Here is a 20,665-nt window from a genome sequence, read left to right as displayed (position 1 = left end):
ATTTATTAACAAAAAACAAAGAAAATAAACAATACAATAAACGTTTACAAATATCAGATATACTTAATATGTATGTATATCTCTATATCAATAGACCATTCTATAAAGGAAAACCATTTAAAACGTTTGAGTCAAATATTTGTATTATTCAAGTGTAAATTTCTTAGGGATCGAAGGGATCCCAATTGCTCTTCGTCCTTCCTATTGACTCTCGAGACCTGCGCCCTCCTTTTTTGGTATCTTCGTGGACGCGGATACATTCTCATAAATTTTTAACTTTGCATTTTCAATTTTTCATGAATAATTGACAATTAAAAATAGTGTGACTATGGATGGTTTTCATTTATTTATGGCTCAACAAATCAACCAATTTTGACATGTGACGTCTCATTTGATAGATATTTTTGACGCCTACAATTTTTATTCGACTAAAGTATGTCAACTAAAGTGAGTTTCTACGATCCAGTAATGTTTGGTAATTTGAGAAACACCATGGAAGATAAGAAATTCAATATTTGTTGACGAAACATGACGAAACTGACGAATTTATAATACTTCACAGAAGTAACTCACCTCATATGCAAAGTCGTTGAATTCGTCTCTTTTCCTAAGATAAGAATCTATGAAACTTTTTCGTAGAACCTTTTGATTAAATAGGTTCTTATCTATGCTAGTGTGCAACCAAAATCCCTAACTTTAAGCTTAAATACATAGGTTTTGTATATATTAAATTATGACTAAATAGGGCAGATCCCTAATTTTATAAATTCTTGTGTATGCTAATTTTAGTTAAACTCAGCATGTGACCACATGATGCAGCACTTGTACATGAAACAAACAGAACTACAGGCGTGAGCACTTTCATTTCTTCTCTGGTACTTCGTAATGACTACATTAGAGTACATATTTCAAGCGAAAGGGAAATAATTTTAGCACTTAATATTTTTTGTTTACATTTTAGTGAGTGAATTTAATGTAATACAATTTAATTACTTCTTCACTGTTTTAATTGTTATAGTAATAAATCTGATATACATGTCTTTTTTCTTTTTTTATGTCATAATTACATTATATAATTTAAGTTTGAACTCGGAACAATAATTAATTTATGGCACATTTTATATACAGAGTGTCCCAAACTTAAACGACCATACTGTGAGAACTAATCTACAGGGAAAAAGAAGAAAGAGATGTTATATAAAGTTTGTCAATAAACACTTTGTTATATTTTAAACAAATATTGTATGCATGAAATAGATAATAACGCATTTTTCATCATAGCACACAGAAGTTGACTGTGTTATTGTGTCAGTGTAGTTACATGTTTTTTATTATGTGGTAACAATTCCATGTCATTAATAGTTATAAAATATAATATGTAATATAATAAAAATGATTAAGTAGTACTTTTAATCTCCTCATTTTTAAATGTTGTCATTGTGCTTGGATATGAACTTTCTATCAATGAACAATGGAATTAATTACGAAGTACTATAAAGAGAATTTTACTGAATTTCAATAACTGTGTACAATATCTCTATAACTTTGCAAGAAAGTATTTGGTGACAAACTTTATATAACATTTTTTTCATCTTTTTGACTGTAGATTAAGTCCTTGTGGTTTGGCCAATTAAGTTTAGGATACCTCATATATATTAACATTAATGCAATTATATTATGAAAGTTTACAGAATCACAGATTGTGTTTTATTATAAAGTTGGCATGAACAATACGACATATATAAATATAGCCACTTTTTACGTCAGAGTACATATAAAAATTAGTTTATCCGTATTTACATTATTTTATGAAAGTACAAAAATATAATATCTCAGAAATGCAGATACTTTAATATTGTTACTATTTACATCAACTTAACAAAGTAGGAATGAATGTAATACTTGAATAGTGATAGCCTTCCTACATATATTTTTAACGATATCATAGGCTATAATTTTTGGAAGATATTTTTATTAATTAAAGTTCCATATGCTTCTTCTATAATTTGAAGACTTTGCAAGCTTTAACACATTGGCTGAAACTGTTTCTTACATTGCTCTGTAGAAAACATTAAATATATAATGTATAAATTTAATTTTTCAAAACTTTAATTATTCAAAAAGTAGCAGAAAAATAGAAAAACTGAAGAATAAACATGCAGATTCTAAATAACATGCATATGAAAAAATTTCAATAATATATGCAAATATTTAATAAATAATACATAAATATCCTGTTTTAAAATAGAAAGTAATTACTTTTCCATGTTTACATAAATATAGTGACTTACATGTCACTTGAATTTTGGTTTTAATTAGACTAAATGATAATGCATGTACATCCCATTGCATATATAAATAAATAAATTATATTAGTTTCATTCCAATAGTTAAGCACCACCAGAAAAAAAAAAAACGAAATCTTGATAGTTTAGTTTCAAGCAAAGCATATTTAAAGAACTGTGCTTCTCACAGTTTCATATCTTTTTCCAAGTCAAATTGTTTATTGAAGTGTACCATGGAAGTATGTTGTTGATTAGATCTTTCTTTCAAAAATTCAATGCACTTTAAATGTGATGTCTGTGCTTCTTCTAATTCTCTTACTTTATCCTCCAATTCTTTTATTTGTCGGCATCGTGCACGACATACATCTTTTATTATTGCTTTCTCTTTTTCCAATTTCGTTATTTTTGTATCATCCTGCACAGTTGTTATGATTGTTTTTTATATAAAATTACTTTATATTTTTACTTACCTTAATTATTTCGTTATTTATCGTAAAAAGTTGTTGCGCATTATTAAATGTTTGACATGCTTGTTCTCTTCTATTAATTCGCCATCGTCTACATATGTCACATTCCCACGTGTTAATGTCGTTTAGAGTCCTTTGAAGTTTTCTTACATCAGAACTAAGTTCAGCATTCTAAAAAAAATGTAATTTTAATTTTCTTTAATTTGATCAATTTATTATTATTATATCAATTTATTATTATTTCTTAAAAGTAGATTGAAAAAGATTGGTATTATACATACTTTTTTGCGAGATGTGAGCAGAAGTTCCTGCAATTCCTTACATTTTTGTAGATAAGGAAAATTTTCACTCTGGATTTGGATTTCTAATGCTGAAATTTGTCCATGTTTTGTTACTAGTTGCAATTCTAACTCATGAATTTTTTTTCTTAATACTTGACATGTTTGTCTATCTTCACTGGAATCTGTATCAATTATTACATCTTCTAATTGTCTTCTTTGATTAAATATCTCACTCCTGCTATGTCTTCTTCTGTTGTTTTCAAAAGCTGGACTAGTAGATCTTGAATTGCTACTGTTGCTTTTTAGTTCCAATTCAGTTTGATACTCATTAAATTTAATTTGTAATTCCGAATTCCTTTTTTTCAGAGTATCAATAAATTTTTCATTGTCTAACTTTGTATCTTCTACCTGTTTTACGTTAGTTTGTGTCACTGTTTTGAACGTTTTAAGTTGATCTTTCATTTCTTTATTTTCTTCTTCTAAAGTTGTTAACTTTTTCGTTAATTCTTTAACCAATTTATTTTCAGCTTGTTGAATGTACATTTTATCTTTTAATTGGTTATCAAGTTCCTTTTTTTTAATAATCAAATCATTGATTTGACTTACATATTCTACAATCTCTTTGTCTTTTTGTGACAATAATAATTTTTTACCTTCTAGTTGTAGTGCAATTTTATTCTTTTCTTGAAGAAGTGTATCATATTTACTATCTTCAGCAAATAAATATAAAGTATTTTCTCTGGATTTGTGTAATGATAAAGTTTTCTTTAGTTCAGCATTTTCTTGGGACAGTAATTCATATTGATTTTTTAAATTAACTAATTCTTTGAAAGTTTTATTTTTGCTTTCCTGCAGTTCAATTATACGGTTACTTGCACCTTCCAAGTTATTTTGCAATCTTTTGTTTACATCCTTTAATTCTTCCATGTCTGCTTCAGCTTTTATTTTACTTGTACTATTTCTAATTTTTCTTTCTAATTTCGCATTTATTTGTCGCAATTGCTCACGTACTTCTTTTAAGTTATCTAATTCTTCTATCAAAGCAATATTTTTGCTATTTAATTCGTTTAATTGTTTATTTAATCCGGTATTTTTTATTTCTTCTGAATTTAATTTATCTTTGATTTCTTCAATTTGTTTTTCCTTTTCCATTTTCAATCTTTCTATTTCTTCTTTATATCGTTCTATGCTTTCTTTTCTTTCTTTAACTTGATTTTGTAGTATTTCATAATCTGGTATAATAGTTTCGAATTTAGTTTTATATTCGGATAGCATGTCACATTTGTTTTTCAAAAGTGCTGTGATGTTTTCAATTCGAGATGCTTTTTCTTTTACATCGCGGTTTAATTCGTTATAAGCTTCTGTGAGATGTTCAAAATCAAGTGTCATTTTATAAATAGCTTGATTGGTTACTTTCAGTTCTGAGGAATTTGCTTCTATAATATTTTTCAATTGTTTTTCATTAGCTTCAAGCCCTTCAATATTGTTTTTTAATTCTAGATTTTTTGTTTTATGGATTTCTATAGTGCAAACTAACTCTTCTATTTTCTTTTCATACCGTTCCTTTTCAGATTTCAGATTAGACTGAAGTTCAATTTCTTTGTATTTAAGAGCTTCTTGTACTTGTTTTTCTCGTTTTTGTGCAACAATAGATGCTTGTCCTTTCTGTTGAATATCTACTTTGCATTGTTTGTCAAATTCGCTTTGTAAATTATTGAAATCAGTTTCTAGCACTTCCATTTTTTCTTTAAGTATCTCTTTTTCATGATTACTTTCTTTCATAAGGTGTTTTAATTGGTTAATTTCATCTTGCTTTTTTATACATAAACACTCCGTTTTTGTTAAATCAACGTGTAATTTTTCATTTTCTATTTCCAATTCTTTAGCCCACAGCACTGCGCGCTTTTCAGCATCTGCACTTTGCCGCTTTTCATCCTCTAATTTTAGTTTGTCTTTTTCGAGTAATTCTCTCATTTCTTTAATTACTTCTTCTTCTTTCAACATGATTGTTTGCAAAAAAATGATGAAAATTTCGTCTGCAGTTTTATTTAAAAAATCTAAAGAATTCAATTTGAATGACTTTAATTCTTTGATCATACGTTCCTTGATAGTATTTAACTCACAATGTAAGTTTTTTTGTTTTCCCAAATCTATTTTTAGCTTTCCTATATATGACTCTAATTCATTTACTCGCAGTGTTACATGTTTTTCTGTTTCTATACTTTTTTGTTTTTCTTGTTCTAATTTATCATATTGCTTTTTTAGAAGTTCCAATTCATTTTTATATTTACATTTAATATTTTCAGTTAATATAGTTAATTCTTTTTTTTGGTTTGTTGCTAAATCTAATTCATGTTTCAATGATGATATACATTCATTCAAATCACCAGTCGTTTTATTTAATTTAGTAATAAGATTACCTTTATTTTCATTTTCAACTTTTAAACCTTCTAATTGTATTTCTAGTGTCATTTTTTCGGTCTGCGTTAGTTTTTCTTTCACGAAAAACTGTTCGAGTTCTTTATTCATACATGATAATTCATTCTCAAGAATTTGAGCTTTCTCTGTAGCTGTAGCTGCTAATATCTCCTTTTCTGCTACTTTTTGTTGTAACGCTTCATTATCGCTTCTTAGTGTATTGATTTGGTCTAATAAGTTTTCTTTTTGTGTCCTAAATTTACTAAGCATAGAAACAAAATGTGCACTATTTTTCTTTATTTCATCTATATCTTCTTTCACTTGTTCAATATTATTTTGAAGGTGCTCGATTTTCGTTTCATTATGAAGCTTTTCAAGTTCGTCACATTTCTTTATATATGAAACTGAAAGTTCATCGTGGTCATGCTTCAAAGTCCGTAATTCGTTATTTAAGTGTTGAACCTTCTCCTCTATAAAGCTTACATTCATTCTATCTACAAAACTAGTGTTCAAGGATGTATCAGTAAAACTTACATTCAACTCTTGATTAACCTTAAGTTTTAATGCTTCAGTATCCTCACATTTCTGATTGAACTTTTTTTGTAAGTCTTCCAATTTGTGATTTAAAATTTTTGCTTCAAGTTTAAAAGCTCTACGACTCTCACTTATCTTCTTTAAATGTTCACATTGACCACAGGATGATAACTTTAAATCACTTAATTTTTTATTTAAACGAGATAGATGAGTAACTTTGTCCTGTAATACTATAACTTTATTTGACAGTTCCTCATAACTTTCTGCTTGTAATATTTTTTCCATAGTCTCATTTGACTTTTCAGGATTATCAGGTACTATAGGTGAATGCAATGAATTGCTATTTACTTTTTCATTGCATGGGTTATCAAAATCCTCCATACTTTCTAATAGATTATTGGAAATCTTTGCATTTTCATTAGTTAATATTGTTATTTTCATTTTTAATTCTGCTATCTTAGCTTTTAAAATATTGTTTTCCAATCTTAATTGTTCTATGTCGTTTTTGGAATCTACGTTTTTTATTAAAATCATTTTATTATTCAAAATATCACACTGTTCTTTCAATATATCACTTTCCTCAATTTTATCTATTAGATCAGAGGAAAGTTCATTATTTTCTTGCATTAAACATTTATTTTTTTCAGTCAATAATGTAACTTTATCCTTATAAATACAATCATGGTCATATAATAGTGATTTACTTTCTTTAACATTTTCAAGTTCCTTATTTTTATCTGCAATAATAGTTGATAATTCAATATTTTCTGTTTTCAATGCATCAATTTTATTCTGATGTTCAATTAGCAATTGCTCATTATTATATTCTCCTACGGTTTTTGAGCGAAATGATTCTAATTGTTCATTTAAGACTGTTATATCGCCTTCTAAATTAATCTTTTCTTCCGTAATTTTCGAAATCTGTGTGTAAAGCTCAGTAATTGTTGTTTGAAAATTTAATTCAGTTTCTTTCGAACGTTCGTTTTCAACGGACAATTTATTTGACATTTCCATATTTTCATTTGTTAATAAATAAATAGTTTTTTCAAATTTTTCTATATCTAATTTAAGGCTTCGAACATCATCCTTTATTTCGGCCAATTCTTGACCTTTTAACTTTACCTCTACTGTTAATTTATCTTTCTCTTCTTCTAATTGTATTACATAATTTGGAGAATATTTATCAACTCCGTTATTTTTAAAATCATCACAAACAAACTGTATTTCCGCTTGTTCTCTCATATTCTTGATAAAGATACAAAATTATAAAAATATATATGTGTAAAATTACAGAATATTTTAAGACATAGGCATATAAATATTAATTGCACTTACACGTTTGCAACAATGGTTTCCTTCACATGTTAGTTGTTTCTCTAAAGTTGTAAATTCACGAAGTTCAGTAAGTTGCGTTGTCAGGTCCACGATACATTCTCGTAAAATACTTTTCGGTGTAGAAGGACATATTTGATTTCTATTGCAGATAAGAGGAAACATTAAATTGTAATAGATAGTATTTTAACAATGAAAAATATATACCTAGAAGTTTGTATCAAAGTATCTTGTGTTTCTGGCATTAGAAATAAATTATGACTTTTCATACATTTAACATGTTCATTTCCAATATTATCATTCACTTTGATTTCATAGTCTACTTCATAATCAACTGCTTCTGATTCAAGATCTGTCTGAAATGCTAAAAATACAAAGTCAGCTAAATTTTTAAATAATAAAGAACATTGTGAAGAACAAATTGCACAATGTAATAAATTTACTTTCATTTATGTCAACTGATTGCATAATGTTTTTTTTATGTAGTTTCTCAGGTGAAATTTCTTTTATTGTTGGTAAGCAAGTTTGAATATGAAATACAGGGAAATACGGTTTGATCATTCCAGGATTACACCAAATTTCTCTTCTTTTAGACTTATAGTTAAGAGCTTTTTCACAATTTTTTTCATATCCAGAAATAGTTTGAGTCTTTAATAATTTTATACGTTCTTCTAACAAATGACATTTCTGTTGTAGTTTGTTAGATTCTACTTCTTCTACTTCTATAGATGAGTTTCCATTTCTTATTTGCTAATGAAATAATTCCAATATAGCACAGCAATTGTCATAAAAACATGGGTTAATTTTTAAGATAAAATTACAATTAATTGTACAAACCTCTAATTTCACTTGTTTTGCATAATGAAGAAGCGATGCATCAAACATAACTTCATTTTTTTGTGGTTTAGTTTTAATTTTTTTAGTATGTGATGCAAACCTAAATATCAAAAATAATATTCTAATACATGTAAAGTTATAAATGGTATTGTAAAAATAGCATACTAACAATAGAGTGTAATATGTTTCCTCTAAAGCAACAGGTGTTACTGTACATATTACTGCTATTAAAGCATTGCCACTTAATGATGACTGCAGTAATTCTGTTAATTTACTATTATGATAATCAATATGTTCCTGGGCATTTTGTGACTTACTTATTTGTGTAATTATTGATTCTAGAGTAAAAAGAGATATATCAGTTTGATGTTCTTCAATACCTTTTGTACAATGAACTTTTGTAAAACCAGCAAGATCTACCAAATTTAATTGTGATAATTGTACAATATTGTTTGTATCTCCTTCAATTTGTTGACTTTCAATTATCTAAAAAGTATGCGTATCTATTACACTAAATATTACAATAAAGTATGTGTTTATATATATAATATAAAATATTCTATGCAATCTTACAATTTGAAATATGCTATGACTATTAATATGTTTATTCTTAATTCCTTCTTTCATTATAGATAACATATCATCTGAAGAATTTGTAATTTTTTCTGTACATTTAACAATTATTTGTCCATTATTATCTTTATATAATTCTAAATCAATTTGGTTTTTATCTAATAAGTCATTTATTTTCTCATCACAAATTTCTAAATAAGATACCCTAGAAAAGAATAAATAAAACAAATAATAATAAAAATAAATAAAAATGTACAATCTAAAAATAATTTTTAATGCAAACCTTAATAAAAATTCACATTGAATGATATTTGAAATAGCATTAAATATGTATTCAGCAGTAAGTGGTATTATGCCTGGATCTTCTGAAGTGCCTGTCACTGTGTATGTTTTACCAGAATGAAACTGACCATAAAAAAATATTGTTCCATTGAAACCATCTATAGTAGCATCAACAATAGATTTTATAATACTATCAAATACTTTGGAATTTCTTGTATTTACATCAAAGTTATAATCTATAAAAAAATATTAAAAATTAATAACATGATAATAATAAATACTACAGAGTAAATATTGTTTACTGTAAATGAAATGTAAATGAAACTATAACATATAATATATAAATTTACTTATATAAACGAAAATTATTAACATTCAATAATTAAACTTATTACTGAATAAATTTTCTCCTTTCTTGAAATGTATATAATAGAAAAAAATGTAGGTTATAAATATCATAATGCATGAATGTTTATAATTCTATTACCTATTTTATATAAATAAATATTAATTATATATTCAGTGATTTATAATAATAATGTTTAACATAATTTAGTATATCAACAAACAATTATCAACTAGTTGTTTGACAATTAATGAAACTTTTATATTTCTAGTAATTAATATTCTTAGTAAAAATATAATCTTTCATTAAAAAGATAAGTAGGTTATATTTTGAGAATTATTCCTGTACATATGAAGAAATAAAAATTAAAACAGTATTGTAATTATTGACACATACCAAACTGAAATTCATTATCCCTCCACTTGTTTGTCTCTTGATCTAATGAAACAATTGAATTTCCCTTTACGATCCATTGCATTGATAAATTTTTATCTTGTTCTTGTTGAATCAAAGGTCTCAATTTGATTCCCACCTTAACATCGCTTAACATTTTTCTTTATCAATATGTTGGACGAAGTAGCATAGAAATTTTGAAGGGAATGTTTTTGTGTGACTACTTCGTCTTTAATTAATTTTTTACGTCTCCACACATCGCTCCGCACATCGCAACTGCCATTTGAAATGACGACTGCTTCAACTTCAACACTCATTTAAATTTAAATTTTCTATGGTCTGATTGGTTCATTTAAGCATGCAATACAATAAGCAAGAACGTGATAAGACTATAAATATATTGAATTCCATATGCTAAAAAATACATTTGAATATTGTATGTTTTAGAACAGCATACGTGTTTAATACATTATTTAATGATTTCTTGATGACTAATTGCAATATTCTTAGAATTTAGAGTTAAACTGATAAAAATTTAAGTTGTAAATGCATTATTCTTTTATTAATGTAAGTACAGATTTCAACAATAAAAAATACATTTAAAAGCAAAAATTAAGCGATGAAAGGTCCTTTAAATTGTTAATATTTGATATTATTTTTATTTTTTGACCTTGCAATTATTGCTCATCAGTTTAAATTTATGATTACCGGATCCAATTGTCAATTCGATCCTATCGAATCTTTAGCAAAACGATATCGATAGTAATGACTGTGTATGTCTGCTACTGTTGTTGGCCGAAAGTCTTCTGTTTGAAAGAACATTAATTTATTGACGTAGGAAAATAATATTATATCTATATTTTCAGTTGTAATAAATTACTTCATGTATCTAATATTGCAAGTAATGTATTATATTAAATATATTTTCTGGAAGAGAAATTTTTGGAATTTCGTGTTATAAATGTTGCATAGGTTAGTTTAATACGAAATATTTTCAAATATTTATTTACTATTACTTTATGATGATTCTGAATATTATATTATGATGATTCTATATATCTATTTTATCCAAAAAGTGAACAGTGTGTCAGTGATTATTAACTACGCTTTCTATTTTCATAAACTTAAAAGATACAAATATCATAATGGATCGTGGAAAGGCAGGAATTGGCAGAGGTGCAAAAAGTAAGATTGCTCAGCATCCTTCTGATTTATTTGCACTTGGATCCAAAGGTTCGCGTAATGAAAATTCTGATGTTAAAAGACCAGGTGTTATTCATTCTAAGCAAAGTAGTAATACTTCAACTTCTGGTAAATAAAAGATTGTTATTTTAATATATGTCTCGACAAATTTGAAGAAAATTAAAAAAAATTTATGATACAATTTATTCATTTAATATATAAAAAATTATGTAGGGACTGACAGGAAAAGAGAGGCACCATCAGGATCACTTCAATCTTTTCAATACATCCCACAAAAGAAACCTAAACTTGCTGCACATGTTTCTCATCAACGACCACCATTCTCAAGTGCTGAAGCTTGGGAATTGGTAGCCATAGATACTGATCCAGCAGATTTTGTTCCAATGGTCCTAGAAGCTAATGATAATGATGAAGGTGACAAAGTTATAGGCATTATTTGTGGTGCCATAAAAACACTTAAAAATCAGAAGTGGAAACCTGATACATTGGTATACATGGGATTATTGTACTTAGCAAAAATTCGTCCTTCTATGTTTTCAAATGATTGTATATTACACGCACTATCCTCTTTATTGAAACGGGATCAAGGACATAATTATAAAACAAAAGGAAATCCATTAGTTCCTGTACTTGCAGCTAATTTGTTAATGAAGGGGTTTCATGATAAAAGAAATTGGCCAGAAATCTTTATTAAGGTTGTTCATAGATATATTATATTAATGCTTATTAGTTATATGTAACATTTAATTTAGAATTAATTTTTATTATCCTTTTCCTAGCTATACATTGAGGATGCTTTAGGTGAAAGAGTATGGGTTGATCATGAAGAATGCAAAGGTTTTGTAGATAATATTTTAACAGGATTTAATACAAGGCATCCACCAAAAAGTGTCCTACAACCAGAACTATCTGTATTAACCCCACGAGATTGTCATAGTCCATCTACAATTGACGATGAAGATCCAGGATCTTCATCTGTACAGTTTTCTGGCGACAAAGAAAAAATAGAGTTTCCTATTACTCCTAGATACACTCATTGTATAGAGAACATAGAATTCATTGTTCTTGAAGCTGTGAAAGAACAATTGAATAGACGACAACCAGAGTCAATTACTAAAAACTTTCTAAAATTACTTTCTTCAGCCTGTGGTTTTGTAGAAATCAGAAATATCGCCGTTCCAAGATTAGAAGTATGGTTGCATAATCCGAAGTTAATGAGACCTGCCCAAGAATTACTGAGTTATATTTGTTACAATTGTACTTCTCATACACAAAGAGATGTTGAAGTTATAAGTCAATTAGTAAAAATGAGATTGAAAACTAAAGCTGTAATTAATTTATATCTAAATGGCGTAAAGGAATTAATCGGCTTGCACCCTGAAAATTTATCTACTATCTTAAAACATACAATTTATAACGAATTATCTAATGCAAGAAATCCAAATAATATGCCAATGATAGGTGTAATGTTTCAAACTTTATCCGAGCAAGCGGCTAAGTTACTTGCAGAAATATTTCAGGATTTATTAATGAACCGAGAAGATTATCTGAGACCTTTACGTGCTTTACTCAGAGAAATCGTACGTGTTTGCCGACACGATATTAATTTACTTATTTTTGCGCGCACATTGATGTCCGAAAGACAGGATATAGCGCAACAGTTGCTTAATTTTGAATTCAAAGAACGAGTCTTCATTTCAATTGCAGATTTATTGTGCTTATGTATGTTACTAGCTATCAGCCCACAAGTTAAAGAAGCTGCAGCATTAGCACAAAGAGGTGATAAAAAAGATATAGCTTTATTACATCAATTTCAGAACATGGTAGCGACAATACAATTCGAAGCCGTGTTATGGCTACAGAATTCGGCGCCACAGATGTACGCCATTGGAAAAAATGAGCTCCTTCATGCCTTACATAAAATTTTACTGCTTGAACCACCAGAGCAGTACTATAAATTAGATAATTGGCCACCCGAATCTGATAGAGTATTTTATTTACGTCTTATTTCGGATGTTCCATTATTACAGAATACATTGTTAAGACTATTACTGATTGGTTTTTCAAAAGTATATATCTAAAATGATAAATTTATTTATTTTTATAGCATGTCTCTCTAGTATAATAGTTTATGTTGTATACCTTGTCTTTTAGGAAAATGGCATTACTCATTCAGAAACATTAGATTTGGTGGACCAATTAGTTAGACGAGCAGCAGCTAACTCAACTGAGAGTTTCCCGACATTACAAGCTGATAAATTGGATATAATTGAACTTATTTTTAACTTGTGCATTTATCAACCACCAGGAACTATAAACATACCGTCAAAGTGTTTACAGATTTTAATAATATTATAAATTTAACTAGTTCAGTAAAAATTCATATTAATTATTTATTTCATTTTATTTAGTTATGTACCACCTACTTTGGCAATATCAAATTTATACTGGAAAGGATGGATAATGTTATTAATACTGGCTGCTCACAATCCTTCTACTATTGGTGCTGTTGCATGGAAAAGGTATCCCATTTTACGAACTCTAATGGAAATGTGCATTACGAAGTAAGTTTAAATTTTTGTGTAATCTTGCAGAGAAAAATACTTATATTCTTTCTCAACAGATCTCTTTTAATGTGTTATTTCTTATAGTCATTTCTCCTATCCACCACCAACGATGGCATTACCAGAAATAATAGAGCAAGAACGTTCGAAAGAATTGCAAGTTGAAGCTATAGAGAAACAAGAAATATTAGAATATGAATCGCATTTAGCTGCTGCATCAACAAGAATACAGATATCAGAACAAAACAGTTTATTACTATCACAACTAATGACCATGGAACCAACTGGAATTGCTAGGAGACCACCTCCAGCAGTATTGGAACAAATACAATCATTAAATGTGTCTCATAGGTTGGGACATTTACTTTGTCGATCTCGTAAACCAGATTTCTTATTAGATATAATACAAAGACAACAACAGAGTTCGTCTCAGAGTATGCCATGGCTAGCAGATCTTGTACAAAATAGCGAAGGATCTCTTAGTCAATTACCTGTACAGTGTCTTTGTGAATTTTTATTATCTACTAGTACTCAAGCTGTGGAGAAGCAACCAAGACAACAACAGTTATTAGCCCATCTTCAAATGTTATTAACTGATCCCGAACAGGATCGACAACATGCTTACGAGGTTTTAGAATATTTCTTAAGAAGACTGAGTAGTCAACAAACTGGCAGTCGCCTTCAAGCAATTACAGGTTTGAAGATGGTACTTGGATCAATACCTACTGAAGAAGAACCTATGGATATAGATGGAGAGAATGAAAAGTAATTTCATAAGTTCACTTTTAATAATGCTTCTTCAAGTTTAAAATTAATAAAACTATTTGTTTTAGGGAGATCTGGCTTCTTCGCAAATTACCGTCCATACCTCATTTCTTATCAGTACGATCTTTAGTTTCTACTGCTCTTCGAGGTGCATGTCAAGTCGAAAATAATCCAGATCTTGTACATGCGTACATATCTTATCTTGCTACGCATACTACAGACGATGATTTACCCGATTTAACTGATTTAGTTAACGAAATATCTCAATTAGTAGTCGAACGAAGTACGATTATAGCAGCTATTCTACCGCAGCCAGAAATTGATAATCCACCAAATAAAGCAGCTAAACAGACTTTGCATGCTTTCATGGTGATTTTCTGTAATTATCTAGAAAAAGCTCGATCTCCACGAGCAGAGGAATATACCTGGTCTGAAAGTCAAGACCAGATATTAGTACAATGGAGTACAGGAGAAGAGTGTACTATGCATATTTTAGTTGTTCATGCTATGATAATCTTATTAACGTACGACTCCGATGATGATGTATTGTTTGATGCTTTACTTGAAACTTGGTTTCCGTTGAATACAGAACCACCAAAAGCTTTCCTTGTTGATACAAGCGAAGAAGCTTTATTAATACCTGATTGGTTAAAACTAAGAATGATAAGGAGTAGTGTACCACGTTTAATTGACGCAGCTCTTAAAGATTTGGAGCCACAACAACTGGTTCTTTTTATTCAGAGCTTCGGTATTCCTGTTCCTTCAATGACTAAATTACTCCATACATTGGATACTGGTGTGCAAATTGACCCGAGTTCTGTTGGTGAAGCAGTACTCGATAAGACATATATGGCACAATTAGTTGAAGTTCAACACAGAAGAGGGGCAACGGGTGGACTAGTCTTTGTACAGGTTTTACAGTTGATGGAGCCAGAGTTACCTGATGAAAATGCTGTAACTATCGCACAATTACAGGAACCTTTACCTCTAAGTGCAGTAGTTCAAATACAATCTGTCATACAATCTTCTGTTAAAACGGATGTCCCACATTTAATCAATAGATTATTTATTGAAAATATACCAATGAATCAAAAGGTAGATGCATATCGCCGATTACATAAAACCTTAGCAAAAGATTTGCAGAAATCTGCTAAAGAAAGTGGAGCCGCTGTGTTAGCAATACAACATATATGTAGTGTATTAAGTTCAATGCAAGTTAAACAATTCTTAGCCTCGCTTGTTCACATGCCTCAGTATTCTTGCACCTTAATGCGAGTAATATTGTTGCCTTTAAAAAAGCCATTGACTTCGAAACAAGTGGTTGAATTAGCCCGTAATATGTGTCTAAACTTGATACAGCTGATAGGAGATGTAAAAGCACCAGTTCTATCTATTTTAAGAGATTTTGCAAACGTGCAATTAACCAAAACGCCAAAAAGCATGGAATTAACGATGTTGATGCAAAATCGAGATCCCGGATCTATTTTAGAAAGTACAGATCCAGTGAATTTGGAAGCAGTTGGACGTAAGTTATTAAATATTTGTCTGAAACAACAGAAAACCGACGTTCTTGTTGAAGCAATGGCAAGGTTATTAGTGAATGACAGTAACGAAGGCATTTTAAAGCCACGAACTGGTTTATTAATCGATTGGTTAGCATCTGTTGAACCAGAATTAATTGGAACATGTCCTACTCTCCAAATGAAACTTTTATTTGGAAAAACGAAGATACAAATGAAAGTTGATAACAATGTTATGAGTTCACATTCATTTAGGCCCTACTTGTTAACTTTATTGACGCATAGGGCAAGTTGGGCAACTTTGTACAAATGTGTTGGACATTTATTAGATAAATGTGATGATGGGTAAGTAATAAATAATTTAAAAAATATATGAAATATATATAATGTTATTTTCATAGGTATGATCCGACAGCTGTTTTAGACTTCTTGTGGGCATTAACTTGTAATCCAAAACTCTGGCAAGGCAGAGACAAATTCACGCCAAAACATTATGTTCCAGAAAATATTTTACTTTTACACGAGAAACAGTTATTAACACTTGTAGCGTATATAGTTGCAGAAGCTGTTATCATATATAATTGTCAAAACAGAAACATTGCACTTGCTCGAATGGATTCTCGTCTTGATTTATTGTTACACTGTATTTCTACGGACGATCATTTGGTAGCCAGCGTAGTAGAATATTTGGCTGCACGTATAATGAATGACTCAGAGTATGTCTAGTTTAATGTAGTATTATGCTTTTTTTTGCAAAAACAAAGCTTAAAAAAAGAGTAAGTTTCCATTTTTAATAGAAGTTTTCTAAATATTTCTTTTATATTTTAGTATTGATTCAGATATGGTCCATCAATTCTTGTTACATATGTACATGAAAATACCTAAAGTAATATGTTACTTAGACACATTTCAAACTAAAAAGTTTGTTGGAGGAGCAAAAATTACAAAATGGACGGGTTCTGTGTTAGATTGTATGAGTCATTCTTTGTTAACTGCTCTAGCAGCAACACCACGGCAAAAGTCATGGAATTCTAGGTCTCAAGACTTCGAATTATGCGCCCGAAAAATGGCTGCTGTGCATCCTATTTTAGTGTTACGACAACTTCCAATGTTGGCGTCGTCACTAATGGGAAGATCTTATTTGGATTTTAGTCAATTTAGAGCAGGTCATCATCTAAATCTTTTTGTACAAATAATGGGATTACTGGAATTACTACAACCACATTTGTTTAGTGAAGAACATCAGACTGCTTTGGAAGATACACTAGAGAATTACTTTCAGTGCTTTCAAGTATGTAAAGGAATATTTATATATTATTAATATGAATCAAATTAAAAATAGCTAATCTGTTTTATTTTCAGAATTATGGTCCAGTAAAAGATCTTATACCACTCTTAAATAGATTTATTACATTACTACAAGCATACATCTCTTATAATGCACAAAGGGCATTGAAATATTTGCAGAAACATGCTCAGGCTCTACAGTAAGTAGTAACTATAATTTCTTCTATGAATTTCAGATATCAGCTTACACTTACATATAGTGAATTGCAGGTACATTATCCGAATCTAGTTACACTTAGAACGCTTGTATCAGGCATTCCAATGCCAAGAGAAGGAGAAGACATAGAGGAGATTTTAATTACTGTTCCTCCTACTCCACCTCCAACAGAATCCATTATTCCACAGCATTGGCCTTCATTGTTAACTACATTATCTAAACTGCAAGGTGAAGGTATGATTAGAAAATATGATTTAATTTCAATTTAAATATCGTTATAATATTAGAATATACAAATTTTAATATTATGCTTTAGATGTATTTAGCGCTCTTCAAGAAATTGAGCATTTGTCATCACGAAAACCTTCAGTCTTGGAATCTATAACAGACAATATAGCAGAATTGCTTGTATCTCCGCAAAGTAACATAAGATCTCTTGCTCATACATTATTAGCAAGAGCATTAAAACATCATCCAGCATCAAATGCAAATATCTTGTCTGCATTTCAAAGGTGTTTGGATAGTTCTAGAGCTGATATATTAATGTCAGCTCTAGAGAAATTACCAGAAATTGTATTATGTATGCAAGGTATATTTCTCTTTAGTTTATTCTAGTACCTCTTTTGATAATATATGTTGTATTCTGATAAATTATATTTTATTTCAGAACACGCTTTACCGTTAATGCAAAAAGTATTTGAATTAGGAGTAAATTCAAATGTGAATACCATACCATATATAAATAAAACCATTGCTCTGCTAAATACACAACAAGGTTGTTAATATCATGAAAATTGTAATTTTATATTTTGTATAAAATGAAATAAAGATTTTTTTTATAAAAATGGCACTTATTTTATTCAGGTAGTAATATATTTTTAAAAATAATATTAATGAAATTATTATATGAAGTTGAAAATGAATTTTTTCTGTACTTATATAAAATAAAACTAATTTAATATTTTACATAGGTACAAATTTATAGTACAATTATACAATTTTCTTGTTATATTACAGGCATGTAACAAATAATGACATCTATATTATATAAATATTATACAGTAAAATACATATTATAGAAAAGCTTCAGGTGGCACATTGTTGACTGTATACATATTCATAAATGTCACAATAGCAGTTCTAATATCCCAGTTGGCATCTTCAAGATATTGGTGACAAAATTTCATATTCATTGTAGTTAATTCATGTAAAAATGTAAGTAATTGTTCTTTTTCAGAAACACTAAACACTGTTGGAATAAATTTTGGAGCACCTTTTGATTCAAACCTTATTTCACTGTTTCCCGACAAAGTGCCATTAGCAGGTGTTCCATCAAGATAACACTGATCATTAGTAATGCAATATTCATTATCTTCTTTTTTCATAATCATAAAAGTTCTATTGAAAAACATTGGAGGACATTGGTGAATGTCTCGAAATGAGAACATTCCTTGCACAGAAATTGCAATATGAATCTCTCCTTCATACAATAAATCTATATAAAATGTTTTAAAGTGATGTATCGTAGGCGGTTGATTTCTGAGCGCAGAAATGATTTTTTCTGGTCCACGTAATAAAAATTCTTGGCACTTTGCATAATCAACAAATTTTAGTAAATTTCTGTTTGTAACAAACGTCTTAGTTAGCTGTTTATGAATGTAATTTGAAACAGATCCCAGAGTCATAGAATAAAGTGCATCTCTGTCATATAAACCATTCATCACTTGTCTATCATCTTGATCATATAATGTGAAAAAATGCTTCACAAATTGTTTGATCAAACAAGTACTTGTACCATCTCTTAGAAAGTTACTTTGAATATTAGGAACAAACTTTTGTTCCATACCTATTACAATTCCATCCAATTTTTGTAAATGAGGAAAAACATTTTTTACTGCTTGCACATAATCTTGACACTTGCTGTATTTTGCACACAGTGGATTCCCATCCAACCAAAGTTCACTTATTTTAAACTCACTAAAATAGCGTAAGTATTCCACATCTGTGATTTGATTATGACGTAAGTCTAATTTGGTTAAATGATAATTAAAAAATTTTTCAAAAAAGACAATGCCTGTAATTTGATTATATCTTAAAGTCAGTTCTCTAACAGGTAACCGTGAATCACGATTATTGCTTAAAATACCCATTTTAGTACATCTTAAAACAAAGTGTAATATTTTAGGTAAAGATATGGGACAATATATAGAGTTTAATGACTTTTCATTTTCAAAATCATCAAGGTTCAATACCTTTTTTGTAGGTTCATACCTATAATAAAGTGCCTGTGCTATAATTCTATTAGGATTCAATTGTAAACTTTGAGAATCTGTATATCCCAATATAATATCAATACGTAATTCTTGTCCATTTGACAATGTTATGCATAAACCTTGCTTTACAAGATTTTCAATAGCGCTGCAGCTACATTTTGTCAGGAATGTACTTTTGTTGGGACTTTCCTCTTTATACATAATGGGTAATATAATTTCAGGTTCACAAGCAACAATAACAGTTCTCAACACTTCTGTTGCTTTATATTGTCCTATGCCAAATAAAATGAATTTGTGCCATAAATCTTGTCGTGCTGCCAAAGTTGATTCTTGAGTATTAAATGATGGTTTAGTATATGTCAGTCGCAATGGTTCCCAGTCTGACATATTTTTAACAACTTCTGCATTTGTCATTGTTCTTGATGATGTATATAATGTTGATTTATAAAGTTTATGTTTTCACAAAAAGCAATAATAAAATTAAAAGTAATAAAATATGAAATTAATTCACAATACAATCGCTTAAATTTATAAGATTTATTGACAAATAGTTAGAAAGCATTAGAAATTAATTTTAATCAAACAATATTTAGTAAATATATAAAAGATTTCTCTATACAATTGTTTAGACATACAATACATTGTTCAGATAAATTTCCCTATACAAAAAATATTACTTTTTGAAAGAATATCACTAATTCAACGATTTATATTAAGTATTGAGTGACACGTACTTACTAATGCTCGCATTACATTTTTATTTAAATTACGAATATTATATAAAACAAATTTTTTTGTACTTACATAATATTTTTCTTATACGAAACGATTTATTAAGATTTGATTTCTAACAAAGTGTATATAATATGTAAAAACAAAAATATTTGTTCAAAACCTTAATATTTGAAACTTTTAAGAAATGAATTAAATATCTTAACCCCAAATATTCCTACTTTAAATTTTAGTTGCAGAAAATATTGTATTTCTTACATTAACTTTTACTCATTTTTATTGCGTCTACAATTCAGTAACAGAGATATTGAATATTTGTTTCGAGAACCAATATATATTTAATTTTAACAAATAAG

The 20,665-nt window shown here is 28.8% G+C and overlaps 3 protein-coding genes and 1 long non-coding RNA gene across 6 annotated transcripts; 2 read left to right on the top strand and 2 right to left on the bottom strand.

The window, feature by feature from the left end:
• Positions 1-823: 823 nt before the first annotated feature.
• Positions 824-1,406, top strand: LOC110119782. Its single transcript, XR_002308280.2, has 2 exons — positions 824-960; positions 1,129-1,406. It is a non-coding gene; the product is annotated as an uncharacterized LOC110119782 (long non-coding RNA).
• On the bottom strand, positions 990-17,480 carry LOC100647587 (golgin subfamily B member 1). 2 transcript variants are annotated; one of them, XM_012314453.3, is made up of 13 exons: positions 17,342-17,480; positions 9,752-10,024; positions 9,011-9,245; positions 8,728-8,932; positions 8,324-8,640; positions 8,155-8,254; positions 7,761-8,067; positions 7,525-7,681; positions 7,321-7,459; positions 3,034-7,230; positions 2,756-2,923; positions 2,518-2,700; positions 990-2,059 (listed from the first exon to the last, which is right to left on the bottom strand). In XM_012314453.3, exons 2-13 carry the CDS (start codon positions 9,903-9,905, stop codon positions 2,000-2,002), a joined length of 6,222 nt encoding a protein of 2,073 aa, XP_012169843.2. In that variant the 5' UTR covers positions 9,906-10,024; positions 17,342-17,480; the 3' UTR covers positions 990-1,999. The 2 variants fall into 2 exon arrangements, with proteins under 2 accessions (XP_012169843.2, XP_048266658.1); XM_048410701.1 differs by lacking the exons at positions 9,011-9,245; positions 9,752-10,024; positions 17,342-17,480 and having other exon boundaries at positions 8,324-8,492; positions 8,575-8,640; positions 8,728-8,745.
• On the top strand, positions 10,493-18,149 carry LOC100646479 (integrator complex subunit 1). 2 transcript variants are annotated; one of them, XM_012314451.3, is made up of 14 exons: positions 10,493-10,720; positions 10,880-11,059; positions 11,165-11,646; positions 11,731-13,020; positions 13,106-13,281; positions 13,363-13,515; positions 13,603-14,280; positions 14,349-16,145; positions 16,202-16,516; positions 16,629-17,091; positions 17,163-17,287; positions 17,348-17,538; positions 17,621-17,893; positions 17,972-18,149. In XM_012314451.3, the coding sequence occupies exons 2-14, from the start codon at positions 10,894-10,896 to the stop codon at positions 18,085-18,087; spliced, it is 6,225 nt and encodes a 2,074-aa protein (XP_012169841.1). In that variant the 5' UTR covers positions 10,493-10,720; positions 10,880-10,893; the 3' UTR covers positions 18,088-18,149. The 2 variants fall into 2 exon arrangements, with proteins under 2 accessions (XP_012169841.1, XP_012169842.1); XM_012314452.3 differs by lacking the exons at positions 10,493-10,720; positions 17,621-17,893; positions 17,972-18,149 and having other exon boundaries at positions 17,358-17,500.
• On the bottom strand, positions 17,191-20,663 carry LOC105666311 (nuclear RNA export factor 2-like). Its single transcript, XM_012314450.3, has one exon. The coding sequence runs from the start codon at positions 19,989-19,991 to the stop codon at positions 18,378-18,380; it is 1,614 nt and encodes a 537-aa protein (XP_012169840.1). The 5' UTR covers positions 19,992-20,663; the 3' UTR covers positions 17,191-18,377.
• Positions 20,664-20,665: the final 2 nt, after the last annotated feature.

The sequence above is a fragment of the Bombus terrestris genome, chromosome 12 (assembly GCF_910591885.1).
Source record: "Bombus terrestris chromosome 12, iyBomTerr1.2, whole genome shotgun sequence".
In the NCBI taxonomy this organism is placed as follows: Eukaryota; Metazoa; Arthropoda; class Insecta; order Hymenoptera; family Apidae; genus Bombus; species Bombus terrestris.
Note: the sequence above shows the minus strand (reverse complement) of the source record. Positions and strands in the feature narration are given on the sequence as shown.